This window comes from Vulpes lagopus, chromosome 4 (assembly GCF_018345385.1).
Source record: "Vulpes lagopus strain Blue_001 chromosome 4, ASM1834538v1, whole genome shotgun sequence".
In the NCBI taxonomy this organism is placed as follows: Eukaryota; Metazoa; Chordata; class Mammalia; order Carnivora; family Canidae; genus Vulpes; species Vulpes lagopus.
Genome location: NC_054827.1, coordinates 12,884,211 through 12,899,571, shown reverse-complemented (window position 1 = coordinate 12,899,571; position 15,361 = coordinate 12,884,211). Strand labels below are relative to the sequence as shown.

Below are 15,361 nucleotides of genomic sequence, written 5' to 3'. Positions count from 1 at the left end.
TCTGCTTTCTTTATTGTCTGTTCTCTTTCCTATTGGTGGCAAAATTATGTTGTAAAACAGCAGAACTTGGTTTCTTGTGTTTGTCACGTGTGCTAAAAACGGGCTACATCATACTGTACTGGTAAACTTTAATTTCACTAGCCAGCACATTCTCACAGAAAATAAATACATAATCCATGTTTATTTAATTATTTAAGAAAATAATCTGAATTTCCAAGAGTTACATTCTCATCCTCTTACCATAAGGATGGGTACCAGTCAAACCTGGAGAAGTCCTCAAAACACCAAATAAACAAATAAGAAAGAAGATTCATGAGTATTTGCTATATTATATTGAAGACATATTTTCACAGACAGGAGCGGGGGTGGGGGCGGGGAAGGTTTACTTTTAATAAAAAGTTTTTTTTTAATAAAAGAGGTTGCTCTTAAAAAAAATAAAAGAGTTTGCTCTTAACAAAAAGGTTTATTCTTAATAAACCAGAAAATTCAGTTAAGCCAGACACCTTATTCCTGCTCACGTGAGGTTTGGCTACATCCCATAAGGTCTGGAATTGGGGTAAAAGACTAGCAATCAGGACAAAGACTGAGCATCTGAATACTTCTTAGCAGTCAGGATGCAGTGTGCTGTGATATGGCTCCTTGACGTTTAATGATTGTTCCTCATTTCCCTAGACTTTTCCTGTGTCACAACAGCCCTGATATTGGTCTTAGGTGGCGGGGTCGACATCAGCCACCCAGCTAGCTGGCAGGATTCAGACAGGTCTTCTGTTACCCAACCCACAAGCATAGGAAGGAGCTGAAGTCACACTCATCCATGGCTATCCGAGATTCTGGTGTCTTCTCTAAAATGTCACTATGCTTTATTAGCAAAATTGTTTCTGTGATTTATTGGCCTGATGTCCAAATATTTCCTTAGCAGTTCACCTCAGATGCCACTGAGAGGCTGCAGTCATGGAGATGATGCCAAAGAGAAGCATTTAGGGTAAATGCAGGCTTGCAGCGCAAGAGCCCACACCCTTGACCTCAGATGCACTTCGATGTCTGAAAGGCATCAGTTGACACAGCATATTAATTTGATTCCCTATCACACAAATGTCAAACAGCATGAATAAATTGCTGAAGGAGTTCTGGCTTTCCCAAGCAACCCGTTCCTCCTTCTACCTCCTCTGCGTGCTGTGGGAGTTCCAGTCGAATACCGGGCGCTTGGTGACAATTTGCTTCCCTGTTTATTTCCCTCTGTGGTGCAGTGAGACAGCCTTCGGGAGGGGCACTGAACATGGACCCACAAAAGGGACTCGATGAAACCAATCAGCAAATCAAAAGTCATTGCACAAGACAAGAAGTCCCTGTATGGGACAAGCCCGGAGGGGGGACCCCTCCTCCTGATGACAAGGGACAGATACCCGCCTGTGCCCCTGTAAAGTAGGATCATAGAGCTACTGCTCCAAGAAACTATGACAGCTTTATATACTTTTAATGATAATCAGACCAAGCGAAAAAGCATGAGACTTAGCATTCACTGCTCATTTAGCACCACTGCTCTAGTAGCTCTGCCCAGAAAGGGACATGTCCATCCTTCACCATACCGGCCTTTGCTCCTTAGGCTCATGGACTTAACAATGTCTTTTCTTTCACCCTCCCTTTCTATGCCACAAATTTGTTTGTTTGTTTGTTTATTTTTAGAGAAGGAGGGGGTGGGAGACAGAGAATCTTAGGAAGGCTCCACACCCAGAGCAGAGCCCAGTGTGGGGCTCGATCTCACAACCCTGAGATCATGACCTCAGCCGAAATCAAGAGTCAAATGCTGGGGTGCCTGGGTGGCTCAAGGGGTGTGTTGGGCTCAGGGCATGATCCCAGGGTCCTGGGATCAAGTCCCGCATTGGGCTCCCTGCAGGGAGATGCTTCTCCCTATGCCTATGCCTCTCTCTGTGTCTCTCATGAATAAATAAATAAAATCTTTAAAAAAAAAAAAAAAAGAGTTAGATGCTTAACTGAATGAGCCATCCAGGAGCCCCTATATCACATTTAAAAATCTCCCTCTAACACTTAATAAGTAAATAGTCCTGGTAAGTTTTTTTTTTTTAATTTTTTAATTTATTTATGATAGTCACAGAGAGAGAGAGAGAAAGAGAGAGAGAGAGAGGCAGAGACACAGGCAGAGGGAGAAGCAGGCTCCATGCACTAGGAGCCCGATGTGGGATTCGATCCCGGGTCTCCAGGATCGTGCCCTGGGTCAAAGGCAGGTGCCAAACCGCTGCGCCACCCAGGGATCCCAGTCCTGGTAAGTTTTAAAGGCAATCCGGGGGTTTCGAAATCAATGAGAATGTTGAAGAAATTTCTTAAAAGATCTGTCAGTAAATGAAAATGGCAGTTTAGAGAAAAACTGTTTTCTAAACAGGCAAGGTACATGCCCATAGGATACAGATGGATGGTGAATACATACTCCCCTTGATCTACTCAAATCTATGAAGCAGTTTACAGGAGGCTCTAGAGCTGAAACACAGTGATGGGAAGTCGAGCCACTGATTCATCCACATATAAAATAGCTCCCATTCATGGGGGGAAAAACTATAAACAAAAGTTAGCTCTATTTTTCTTTCCTCTAATTCATGCCACAGGTATCAAATGTGAGGACGAACTACTTCAACTTCTAGACAAGTTGATTTACGGAATAAAATACACTGATCGGGCGCTGGGATGGCTCAGTCAGTTAAGTGTCTGTCTCAGCTCAGGTCGTGATCCTGGGGTGCTGGGATCGAGCCCCCAGATCAGGCTCCCTGCTCAGCGGGGAGCCTGCTTCTCCCCTGATGTCTCCCCCTTGCTCATTCTCTCTCTCAAATAAACAAATAAAATCTTTTAAAAAATAAACAAAATACATTGATCATTTAATCTACTATATTTACACCTATATTCCCTACTTCACCTCCCCTAACAATCCGGGATCTAATACTTCATATGCTTTAAAGTGAGTGCCGTTTGAGTTTATCAAGTCAGCAGAGGAAAAAGCTTAATTCGCAACCAAATTGGCAGTCCAAATATTCTCGTTGTAAGAAAACAGATTTCAAAGCCGCCTAATACTGAAGGCCCAGGATGTTTACATATGCCTAAATTTTACCCTACTCTTAGCTTTTTCAAATAATATTAAAGAAAAGTTAAACTGAGAAAGAGCAAAAAAGAGGGTCCCAAAGAAAAGTGCAAGGTGCCATATGATAAAATATGTCTTTTTCGGTACAAATAATGTAGTAGCTCCTCAGACCCTTGGCACAGTGGCAGTTTTCCATCGACAATACTATGAGAAACCAAAGAGAAATCTGACAGATCAAATATTGCATTTAGAATGGGAATAAACGCCTGATTCCAAAGTCAGAGCCACTGGAATATCATCGCCACTGATATGATGACACAGTCCAGTGGTCACCCAGGTAAATGCAAAGGGCCGTCAGGATGCAGAGCTCAAGTTAAATCTGATTCATAAACAAAACTACCAACACAAAAAAAGAAAAGCAAACTCCTTTAACTTTTGTTCCTTGCGACAATGATGCTTGTGCTAACAAGAAACAGTGACAGCCTTCCAAATGGCAGTCATTTATAATCTGGAAAAAAACTCCACATAATTCTATGAAAATGGCAAACAGCATGCCAGAAAAGATAAAATGCTTGTATGAGTTGAATCTTACCCACAGGTGATGTTCCTTTGGCAGACCCCTCCAGCCCCACTGCACCCAGCCGCACACCTTCCAGCCCAGTTCCACGAGGTCTGGTCACCCTGAAAGGAGCAAGCCCTCAAAGGGCTCCATCTCTCTCAAAGGCAGCCAGAAGCTCCTCTCCATCGCTCTGTGTCAACGGCTTCATGGAACTTTAAAGTTGGAATCGTCTCACATGGAAAGAAGAGGCTTCAGAAAATGTAAATAATTGGCACAGTGTCCCAGAGCTCGTCGGAGTCCGTGCTAAAATTGAAACTCAAGCCTTTTGACTTTGAAGTCACTCCATTTTCTGTGCCGCATTCTCACAACCAAGTCCACCTTGCAACTTTTTATGTCACTTGTATTTTCCCTAAGAAGTTCTGGAAAGGAGGGACAGCTGGGCGGCTCAGTGGCTGAGATCTGCCTTTGACTCAGGGTGTGATCCCAGGGTCCTGGGATCGAGTCCCACGTCGGGCTCCCTGCATGGAGCCTGCTTCTTCCCCTGCCTGTGTCTCTGCCTCTCTCTGTGTGTCTCTCATGAACAAATAAATGAAATCTTAAAAAAAAAAAAAAAACGTATTTCTGGAAAGGAAGGGGATAAACAGTGGGAAATGCATCATTCCTACCTGGAACATCCATTTGAAGTATATATATTTATTTTTTTCTTTTAGAAAAATGTCACTAGTAGCATCTTTTCTGCATCATAGCAAATGAGAAGACTACCCAAGGAAAAAGTTGGGTCGTGGCGCGCTGGTGTGGGTAGACTGCAGATCTCAGGGGCCTGGGTTCAAACCCCAGCTGGGCCATTCCCACTGCTATGACCTCCTCCTCCAGTATCCTCACCTGTCCTCTGGTGGTAATAACACCAGCATCTCTTTCAGGGGGCTCCCAGGAGACTAGTTGAATTTGTATTATGTCTGGGATATAGAATAAATTTTTGAACCACAGTAAATGCTATGTAACTCTTAAGCATTTTTTCCATGCAGGGAGATGTTATGCATCGTGATATGCATAAAATAAAGAAATATTGTGTTATTTTAGGTTGAAAATCCAAAGTCTGAGAGCTCCCAAAATATAAATTGTTGCAGTTTTAGAAACCCTGGCAAAGGGCTTTGAAACTTCAAGCTCAAGAGCAATTAGAAGAAAAACAACAATGGCATCAGATAATATAAACACACCTTCGCCGGGGCCTCTGGTACTGGCATAATAATTCTGATCCAATTAGGAGAATATAGTTTACACCAGCCCCCTCCCCCCACATCCTCCTCTTCCCCATAAATCTCAGAAAAGGCCTGATTAGAACAGATGGCTCTTAAATCATACCCTGAAGCTCTGAAGACTGAACCATCCTACTCATAACACCAGGAGAAACAGGATCTTGAGAGTGTCAGAACTGGTTCTCCATGGAGAACATTCTTTCCTCACTCAGTATAATGTGATATTGTGGAGGCTGCTAGCTGGAGAAACCTGGAGAGAGACCACGGTGGAGACCAGCAATCAGACTCCCAGGGGGGTGGAGCACCTGCTCAGGGCTTAGTGTACCCTCCTGGGCAGGCTGAGCACTTGTCATCAGGGAACGCGTGTGAGTGGACGGCAAGACCTTGAGGCCTCTGCACTGCCTACTTCACCGGGAGAATGGAAACCCCACCTGCACGTTCATCCTTGTCTCCCCAGATGAGGCTGGAGGCTTTCTCGACACCTTAGACCCAGATCTGCTGGGAATAAAAAGGATAGCTGGATTGGATCCACGATCACCCCAGCTGGACCCTCATTTTTTTTCTCACCTACAGTCAACTCCCTCTTCCTTTTTGCCCAAACATTTGCCCACATCCCTTAGTAGCTTAAACTCTGTTTTTTAAAAAAGATTTTATCCATTCATTCATGAGAGACACAGAGACAGAGGCAGAGACCCAGACAGAGGGAGAAGTGGCTCCATGCAGGGAGCCTGATGCGGGACTTGATCCCAGGACCCGGGATCACCACCTGAGGTAGAGACAGACGCTCAACCACTGAGCCACCCAGGGGCCTCACTTAAACTCTATTTTAACAGCCTCTCCACGCCTGCCTGATAAAAAGCCTTCCACAGTATGATCCCCTTCAAATTCTGCTTTTATCTCCACGACACCTCCCCAGGCCAACTCCACGCCTTCTGGGCCTCACTCGTGCCACTTTCCCTCTGAAGGAATCTGCTTTCCTTCCTCTCCACCTTCCAAACTCCCAATCCCCCTTACTCTTCTTGCCTCCATCACTACAGCCTCTGGAATCTTTTTCTTTGCATCTCTTAAATTCCATGCATCTGCCTTCCAGCAGCCCTCCTCACCTGACACTAACCATCCCGAATTCTGTATTCCTATAATGGTTTTCAGTACCACTCGTGCGGCCTTTTCATTTAATTGTATATATCTCCCCCAACAGACCACAAGCTCATTTAGGGAAAATAACAGTGCTTTTATTCACAGAGCTTGGCACCCTCCATGGGCTGAATATGTTTGTTTATTGCAATTTCCCCAGCAATTATTCACTCCTCTTCTATAGCCCCTGTCTGCCCCATGGACCAGGCAGTTGGTGAACCAACAATCCCACTCCACCCCGCTCCTTATCCGGGAAGTGACCGAACGCATCGTTAGTCTTCCAAACAAAATATAAACTGTCTTTTCCATCCAGTGGATTTTTCCCAAGGTGCAAAGCTCAACTGGAGATTAAACACACGCGTATGCGCACACACACAGAGGGTTCAGCCTCTAGGAGCAGAGAGAGCACACATGCGATAAACCACAGGGCAGTAAACATTTATAATACTGGCTAACGGGGCAATACAGATGATAAGGATGCTAAGAGTGATCCTTTGTAGATCGTGGTGGTCAGGAAAATCTTCCCAGAAGAGCCAAGATCGGAAGAATTGCAAGCTTTCAGGCAGGTGCCAAGAAAAGAAAATAAAGCATTCCGGACTCATGAGGAATGATCATTGGAGCCAAGGAGACAAGAGAGGGACTATCACAAGGTTAAACTGAAAGTAGAGAAACACAAACTGTTTTTGGAGGATTATAAAATAATTAGTTTAGCTGGGACAGATAATCCAAGGGGTGATGGGGCATAATGCAGTGAAATGCAGGCAGAGAGAGGTTTGAGTTGGAATCTGAGGACAGCACTTTCCAAAGCAGGATTTGCAAGTTTTCCTACAAGCTGCTATTAAAGGGGTTGAAGGTAGAGGTTTGGTAGTTAAACAAGTTTGGAAAATACCATCTGGTCTCCCTTCTGGAGATTAACGATGCATATTAGAATATTCAAGGCACTGAGAAGTCCTGCACTAAAGACCCCCATTTACCTCTAGGTTTTCACGAATTTAAAAAAAAAAAAAATTTGTTTTGGGAACCCTAACTGAAAAAATGCTGAACTCCAGGCAGCACAGAGTATTAAAATAAAGTAACGCTCACATTTTTTAAAAGTGTAGACCACAGAGTTACCAAAATGAAGGAGACAACACAGATGGAGCTGGAGCTAAGAAGCAGAGAGAAACAAAGGTGTGAAGAGATGTGAAAATCTGTGAGGAATTATAAAGTTGAAGTTAGAAGCGAGTCAGGCACTTTCTGCAAACTTTGCCAGGGATCAGTGGGGTTTCTGCGAACATTTATCAAAAGCATCTCCTGCAAGCGCAGGTAGGATTGTGTATCTCCCTAGGGAAGAGCAAAAAATAATTAAAAGAAGAATCTGTATGGAAACAGGTACAGGAGATTGCGAGTGATCTGTAAATGGACTCTTTTCTTTGTAAATATATATCCTTGTACATAATAATCCCAAATCAAAGCCATGTGTGATTTAGAACACTTATCTTTTAAACCAGATAAAACTGGTTCCAGCTCCAACATCCTAGAATCCAGAAGTATAAGCCAATCGTGGCACAACATAATGGAAATGCTGTGAGTCCAAAGGGCAAAGTAATTAACATTAGTGTTCAAAACAGGAGTGGATTTATGATTTTCATCACTTTGAATCTCCATTTATCCAGGTTCTTCATGCTAAGCATATGGAAGTGCTTTACATCTGTGGTTTCTAATCCTTTCACAGAGAGAGGCATTTCATGCTTAGAAAATAACTGAATTCTTTCAAGACACCATTTAGTAAACAGTAAATAGTAACTCTCTGGGCTGGTATTTTCCAAAATGGCATGTCCAGAACTTGTATTCCTTGAGATGTCAATGGATCTCTGCATATAAAAAAGGGGCCTAGGGCCAGGTGTGGGCAATGGTGAGGTTACTGTGATTTTACTACAGATTCCCAGAGCCTACAGAGTCTCTACAGCATTTTACTTTGAGAAACCTCAGAGTGGGGGAGGTACTGTGCCCTGTGTCCTCATTCACTCAACCCAGGACCCCTTCTTTCATGAGTACTGTATGTCCCTAATATTCCACTAATAACCTGTTGAAAAACACAAGACTTCCATGTTCTCACTGTTTGTGTTCCCCTTTTTTTAAAAAAAAGGATTTTATTTATTTATTCATAGAGATGCAGAGAGAGAGAGAGAGAGAGAGAGGCAGAGACACAGGCAGAGGGAGAAGCAGGCTCCATGCAGAGAGCCTGACGTGGGACTCGATCCAGGGTCTCCAGATCACACCCTGGGCTGCAGGCAGTGCTAAACCACTGCACCACCAGGGCTGCCCTTGTGTTCCCCTTTTACCGAAGGGTGTTTACATGGCTGCATTCCCTTTGTGATCATTCGTCGAGCTGTAAATGTGTATTTCTGCCCTCTTTTGGGTATTGGGTTACACTAAAAAGGTTCTTGACATACCGATGTTTACATAATCACGAATAAGGGATGAGAGTAACTGTTACTATTCTTGAGGACCCACAAAGAGCCCTACGCTCTGCTAGGTGCTTCATCTATATCATAACATTGAATCCTCAAAAATACTATGTAAGTAATCATCACGACCCATTTTACAGATGGAGAAACTGAGGCACAGAGAGGCCAAGTAATATGATCATGGTCACACAGTTAGTAAGTCAACACAACTGGGATCCCAAACCCATTTGTTCTAATTCTAAAATGTACAAGTATTCTATTGAATCCTGCTTGAAAGTCACTTACAAAGTCAAGACTGTCATTCCGAGGCATCCTATCCTTCCCCTTTCCCTTCCCCTTTCCCACCTAGAGGCTGTCACAGGTGGTCGAATGCGGCCTCTTATTCCCCGCCTTCTCAGGTACCTACAAACGCCACAGTCACACGAACTTCACCTTTGCATCAAACACACCAGAAATAGTCTCATGTGGCATAAAGCAGACAGTGGGTAGAGTGCCCCAATACAGCAGTGAGGACCTGCCAAAGTAACAACGATGGCCCCCGCTCACCTGGAGGACTTCCCAGGGGCAGAGTCAGGTCTGGGGCTTCAGGTCTGGCCCTGAGTCTGGAATCTGACCAGGTCCTGGTGTTTTTCTCTATGTCATTTAGAATTTCCTTGGAAGAAACACCACTTCTGGTTAGAAGACATCTGGGGAAATATGCCATCGTGGGGAGAGAAACACTTTGTTGTCCCCCTCCCAAATAACTACTTGCACTGTTGGATTAGTGTACCGTAACAACAACTGAAAAGGATTTGTTTCTCCAGAGAGGGGGTCACCTTGGAGTGATTAGCATGGCTGCCAAAATATAATCCCTCTGCAAACTACGAATGGGGGCATGGACAAGTTTCTACAGGAAGAAGCTTGGCAGGCGAGTTCTCGGGGAAAGGCCCTGACTTACAGCAGAGGAAACTCAGATGGAAATGACACTGTTTGCTTTTCCTTCCATGTGTCTGACAGATTTCCCCAGTTTCTATGTGGTTGATTATAAAGGTGTCAGACCCTATCAGAAATGTGACGGTAGCCACACATTATCAAATAAATAAAATGAACACTCGTTTGTCCGATCTTTGAGGTTTCCTTAAGTTTCTCTGAATAGCATCCTTCTGCCAAATTTCCTGTTCCTTGCATAATGAGATACTTTCTAATTAGCATATCACAAATAGTCCTGATCGTCTTTACAAGTCCGGATACATTTTTAAATGTTACCTTTCAAGTACATCAGGATTTTTCACACTCTATAAAGAGGGAAGAGAATTAAAGCAAAGTCAGTTCAGTTCCTCAATTTTTTTTCTTTTGCTTTTACTTTTTTCTGTTTTTTTTTCTTCTTTGTGATGGAAAGGTCACGGGACCGGCAGCCAGGAGACTGGATTCTGGTTTTGGCTGAGCTGCTAATTAGCTGTGTCACTTTAGGCAAATTGCTTCACCTTTGAGGGTCTTGGATTCCTTTTCAGCAAAACGAGGGAAGAGGTTGGCCCAAATGGAAAGTCCCTCCCAGTTTAAAACACGATGATCCTATTTGTGAAGCCTGAATAATTCCTTGTCTCCTTATCCAAAAGCTGAAGCAAGTGCTTCTCTTTGTCTTAAAAATTCACAGTGAGCTAAATACAGACAGGTACACACATCAATGAAAGGGGATGTGATTTAAAGGCATACAGTTAACTGGGAAATTACGTATTACCCTTTGGATACCTCTCTTCCCTGCAGAGCTATAGGGATTTTCATGTCGCTTTAATAGGTTGACAAATATGAAAATAAACACACACACAACACACACACACACACTCCAACATGAAGTAATCCACACTGACATAAAGGATTATCGAGGCGATGAAAATAAAGTCCTAGATATCAGAAAGGTGTTGTCTTTTAGTATACTTAAAAAAAATTCCGATCAGTTTAATAAAATAATTTGGATTGCCCACTAACATCTGGGTTTCAGGATTTGAGTTACAATATGAAAATTCATAAAAACACAGAAATTTATCTTGGTTTTGATTAAGAGCTCCCCGAGGATAAGAATCATGCTGGCTTTATGTGCTTCACAGTCAAAACCGTCTGCTGGATGGATTGAGACTTCCCCATAAAGGCTTTCCAACCCCTGGACGTGCCATCTCTTTCTTGCCACAGCCACGCCAACACCCACAATGCAGCACCCCACCTTCCTTCCAGGGGCCGCCTGCCACCTCTCATCTCGCGGACTTCCAGGTCTGGTTCTCCCAGTGCCCCCACCTCCCGCCTCCCACATCCCTGTGGGTCCTGGCCACCCTCATCCTCTTTGATCACAAGCAACTTAACTCAGTAAGTGCCTCTTGCAATGATGTCACCCTGTTCAGAGCCCTCTGCTCCCACAGCACCGTGATCCCACTGTATTGTATTTGCCTGTTTACACAGCTGCCTCCCACTCTTACTTCTGAAGGAGCCAGAGCTCAGAGGGGCCTTGGTCCCATCTGTAGCCCAGGATACCCGGATGGCAAAGAAGAAAAAGAGAAAATGGACAAAGGGTGAGCAAGGTGCTAAGCGAGGCACTGTGCACATCCCAAGAACTGATCTGCATCATCCGAGGCCCCCACCTTCCTGGAAGATGTGCCATATAAGGTGTTAATGTTCGATAGCCACCAAAATGTGGTGTAAATAATGTTACTCCTCATGGGAGAAGGAATCCTGAAGACTGAGTCAGGAAAACCTTCCTATAAAAAAGAAGGGTATGCGTGTGTGCACGTGTGTACATGTGCGTGTGCATAGGCAATGGGAATCACTGATGTTTTTTCCACAGAAGAAGAGTCAGGATGAAAAAAGTTTTAAGAGGGATAGCTAGCAGTGGTACATAAATATATTGAAATGGCCTAGAGATTAAAGTACATTATTTCCAATAATTATGCAGCCATGAAAAACTATTACAAATAATTATATCTTTAGAGGTGGAAAAGCAATGATATAGGTTAGGTACAAAAAGTGGGCTACAAAACCATATAGGGAATAGAATCACAATTTGTAACATATTTTTCTCTTTTTTATGTATGAGAATATTTAGATAAATAGGACAAACTTCAGAGGGTTAACAGGGGTATCATCTGAGTGGTGAAATAGATTACTTTTTTCATTCTTTCTTTCCTTCTTTCTCTTTGGTTATCTCTATTTTCTAATATTTTTCTCACCTGAACCACTCAGGCAATTTTTTTTAAATCTCCTCTGAATAAGTAAATAGCACATTTATAAATATTAAATAGTGCAGGGAAGACATGGTGAGGATTTGGCCACAGGTGGTGGCCATGGGAATAGAGAAGCAAAGCTGAGAGCAGTTACAGAGGAAAAGCTGACAGAAGAAGTGGGTGCCTGACTGGGTGATGGATTTAAGGGCAATCAGAAATCCAGTGGGACCCCCAGGTTTTCAGCCCATGTAGGGGGAACGCTGGTTATGCCACCAGGAATGGGGCCAGCACCAAGGGCAGGGACTTTGGAGGAAATTATCATTTTCCCCTTGATATTGGGGAATGTTTGAAGTAGTGACAGGTCATCCAAGAGACACTGAAGTTCCAAGACGGGGGTGACAGAGGTGGGAGTGAGGCAGCCGTAGATCTAGGAGTCACACCTTGCCCCAGGTCAGAGGAGGTGCCCCTCCGCGGGCCTGGGACTGGGCCAAGGCAAGGCATCTACTGGTCTTCCTTCCTCACGAGACCTTGGACTCTGGGAGGTGAGGCCCAGCTGGCAAGTCAGGTCACCCTCAATGCCTGGGTCAATGCCTGGGTCAATGCCTGGGGCAGAGCAGGTGCCCAAGGAGTGTCTGAGAAGCGGACTGCTGAATCCTCCACCGTGAGAGCTGAGGCAGGGAGAGTGGATGAAATGTCTGAGGGCGAGAAGGAGGAGCTGGGTGGATAGACACTTGGGAAATACAGAAGCGTGGGAGTGCCAACAAAATAGACACGATCGGCTGCAAAACAAGGACAAGGCAACTTTCCAGAATCCACCGGAGGGGAGTTGCAAAGCAGAAAAAGGAGACCAACAAGGCCCCCTGTAGTCACAGCGGGAAAGGACAGGACCGGGAAGGTCACCGATAATCACGAGGTTACTGGTGACTCAAGAGAGAATGGTTTCAGGAAGAAAACACAAGGCATGATAGCGACACTCTTGGAAGCTGAGCAGTGAAGAGGTAAAGGAACAGTTCAGCTCGAGGAGAAGCTGAGTCAGGGCAGACTTCTGCAGGATCCAGGAGAGCAGGGGAGGCAGAACGCCGAGGGTGCACAGGCACTGGCCGGGAGGCAGCGGAGTCCCCCAGGGGTGCACAGGCGCTGGCCGGGAGGCAGCGGAGTCCAGTCCCTGGGGCGCACAGGTGCTGGCGGGGAGGCAGCAGGGTCCCCGGGGCGCATAGGCGCCTGGGCTGGGATGCAGCAGGGTCCCCGGGGCACACAGGCACTGGCCGGGAGGCAGCGGGGCCCCCAGGGGTGCACAGGCGCTGGCCGGGAGGCAGCGGAGCCCCCGGGGTGCACTGGCCAGGACAGAACCCGCCCCCGTGGGTGGGAGAAGGAAGAGGAACAGCGGGGTGACCTCCCCGGGCTCTGGAGGCCGGCATCGCAGCCCACACCACAGTCTAGCTCTAATTACTCGCTCAGATCACTCGCTGCGGCTCCTGCGTCCTCTCCACTCCCTACATGGCAGCCCGAACCCCAGGGACTTTCCACAGCAAATTTCTCCATGAGATTCGATAGTTGATGCTTTAGGTCCCGGTGGGATCAGGGCCAAACAGCATAAAGTCACAGACCCAAATATATATGTAGTAACTTTTAAACAGATGCTAACTGCCAAAAAAAAAAAAAAAAAAAAAAAGGCTATTTTTGAAGGAGCACCTTGACATCTCCCTGCCCTTTCTCCCTAACAGCCAAACCCCCCGCTGTACCTGAGCGAAGGAGTGTCATCCCCCGCCACCCTCCGTGCCAGCCGCCTGCAGAGTGACGGTCCTGTGCCGGCCCCACTATGCGCTGCACGCCAGCTGGGGACAGGCGGGGACGGCAGTGGCAGCCCCGGACGAGGCGCCTGCGGGCAGATCCCTGGGCCTGTCCGGGATCCCAGTGGGCATGCCCAGGATGGTTCCAGGGGAGGTACACCTCTGCAGCAAGACTTTCTGGAAGCTGGTCAGGGTGCCCCCAGCAAGGTCGGGAATGGAGCCCGGCCGGAAGCTGACTCAGAAGAGACCCGCCCAGGCCGCCGGCCCCAGCCACGCTCGCCTGCCCCTGACCCACAGCGGAGCAGCTGAGAACGGCCTTCCCAGGACTGTGGGATGGACCCAAGCTTCCTATTGAGCTGGCACCACAAGGCAGCTAAAATGCCAAATGTCACTTCAAAAACAAGGCAGGATGGAAGTGAAGAGCTCCCATTTGCCCTCCGTTCACACGCTCCCAGACAAACCATTAACATTCCTCAATCCGTAATTCCAACCATACTTTCTGCTGCATAAAACCTCGCTGCTTGGGGATCCCTGGGTGGCTCAGCAGTTCAGCGCCTGCCTTCGGCCCAGGGCGTGACCCTGGAGACCCGGGATCGAGTCCCGCGTCCGGCTCCCTGCAGGGACCCTGCTTCTCCCTCTGCCTGTGTCTCTGCCTCTCTCTCTCTCTCTCTCTATCATGAATAAATAAATTAAAAAATCACACCAAGCTAATGTTGTTTAAAAAACAAAAAACTTGCTGCTTGCTCACGAGTATTTTGCAACAGGAGAAGTCAACTATGCCTATTTGGCACTTTTTTTCTTAAGCGTAAAGATGCTTACAAACACATAAAAAAGTGTACTATAAACATATTCATAATAAACTTTACCAGAGACTTTTCCACACTGCAGTATTTTTCAAAATGTATGCGAAACATACGAACGTTGGTTTTTCTTCAATAATGAGCTCGGCTCTTTCCAAGCTACTCTTGCTATAAGTTACACTTTCCGGCAAGAGAAAGTGAACATGTGGAAATGACATGAACATTTTCAGGACGCTGGGGTCCATTTAATATACCGAAGCAACAATTTATCAAATAGGACCCAAGAGTCCAGCCGCATGGCCCCTTTCACATATGCTAAACGACTCCCCCAAGACCAGCCTATAGACTAAGAATCTGCATCATTAATTAAAGAACTGGAATGGGCTGTACTAACCTCAGAGCACCCTGCTGTAGGAGAGACTCAAACGTACGCTCTAATTGCAAAGCGAACAGTTGGGATGAGGAGTTTTCAGAATTAAGCACTTAAAACTAATGTGTGTGATTCAACTTGCTTGCTAATCTAGTGTACAACAGGTGTGGGAATTAATTCTATTATTTCCACTCTCCCTCGTTTTAACATGGCCAAATGTTCCATATTGAATTATTCTGTGGGTTTTAGATTAATCACCAAAGCAAAAAAAAAAGCCAGGTGAAGAGCTTCTTGCTAAACATTAAGGTTTCAGGGTCTGTCGGGAAAGAAAAAAGCTTATCCACAGAACATTTCACATCCAGGAGACTCAACTGAGTCTCAAAGACTTGAGATTTCAATGTTGCCAAACTAGCCAAGAATTGCCAAGTATTCTACTAAATTCGTATGCACATTAAAAAAAAAAAACCCTCCCTGTTTATAAACAATCTTCCATATGCGTTGGACGGAAAAGCACTAAGTTACGATTCACTGGCTGACTTCTGCAATCTGTCATTAATTGCTATTTTCAAGTTAAAATTATCCCATTAGATTTATTTCCAGTGTTCTATATCAAACCTGCTTATAAGCAAGTTTCTATTTCCCAAATGGGATGTCAAATAATTTACCGAATGGTTCCATTTCCATTGGATTCAACTTTCTAAGTAAACATTTTAGAAAAGCTGGCCACTC

At 45.3% G+C, this 15,361-nt stretch overlaps 1 protein-coding gene across 7 annotated transcripts in view; it reads right to left on the bottom strand.

The window, feature by feature from the left end:
* STOX2 (storkhead box 2) overlaps nt 1-15,361 on the bottom strand; it is a 216,144-nt gene that overhangs the window by 146,277 nt on the left and 54,506 nt on the right. Inside the window, exon 1 of one of the 7 annotated variants that reach the window (XM_041753887.1) lies at nt 13,415-14,063. The exons of the other annotated variants lie outside the window; for them this stretch is intronic. Coding sequence (XP_041609821.1) covers nt 13,415-13,433 — 19 coding nt within the window. The 5' untranslated portion in view covers nt 13,434-14,063. Of the gene's footprint in view, nt 1-13,414; nt 14,064-15,361 lie in introns of those variants that run through there. 7 annotated transcript variants of the gene reach the window in all.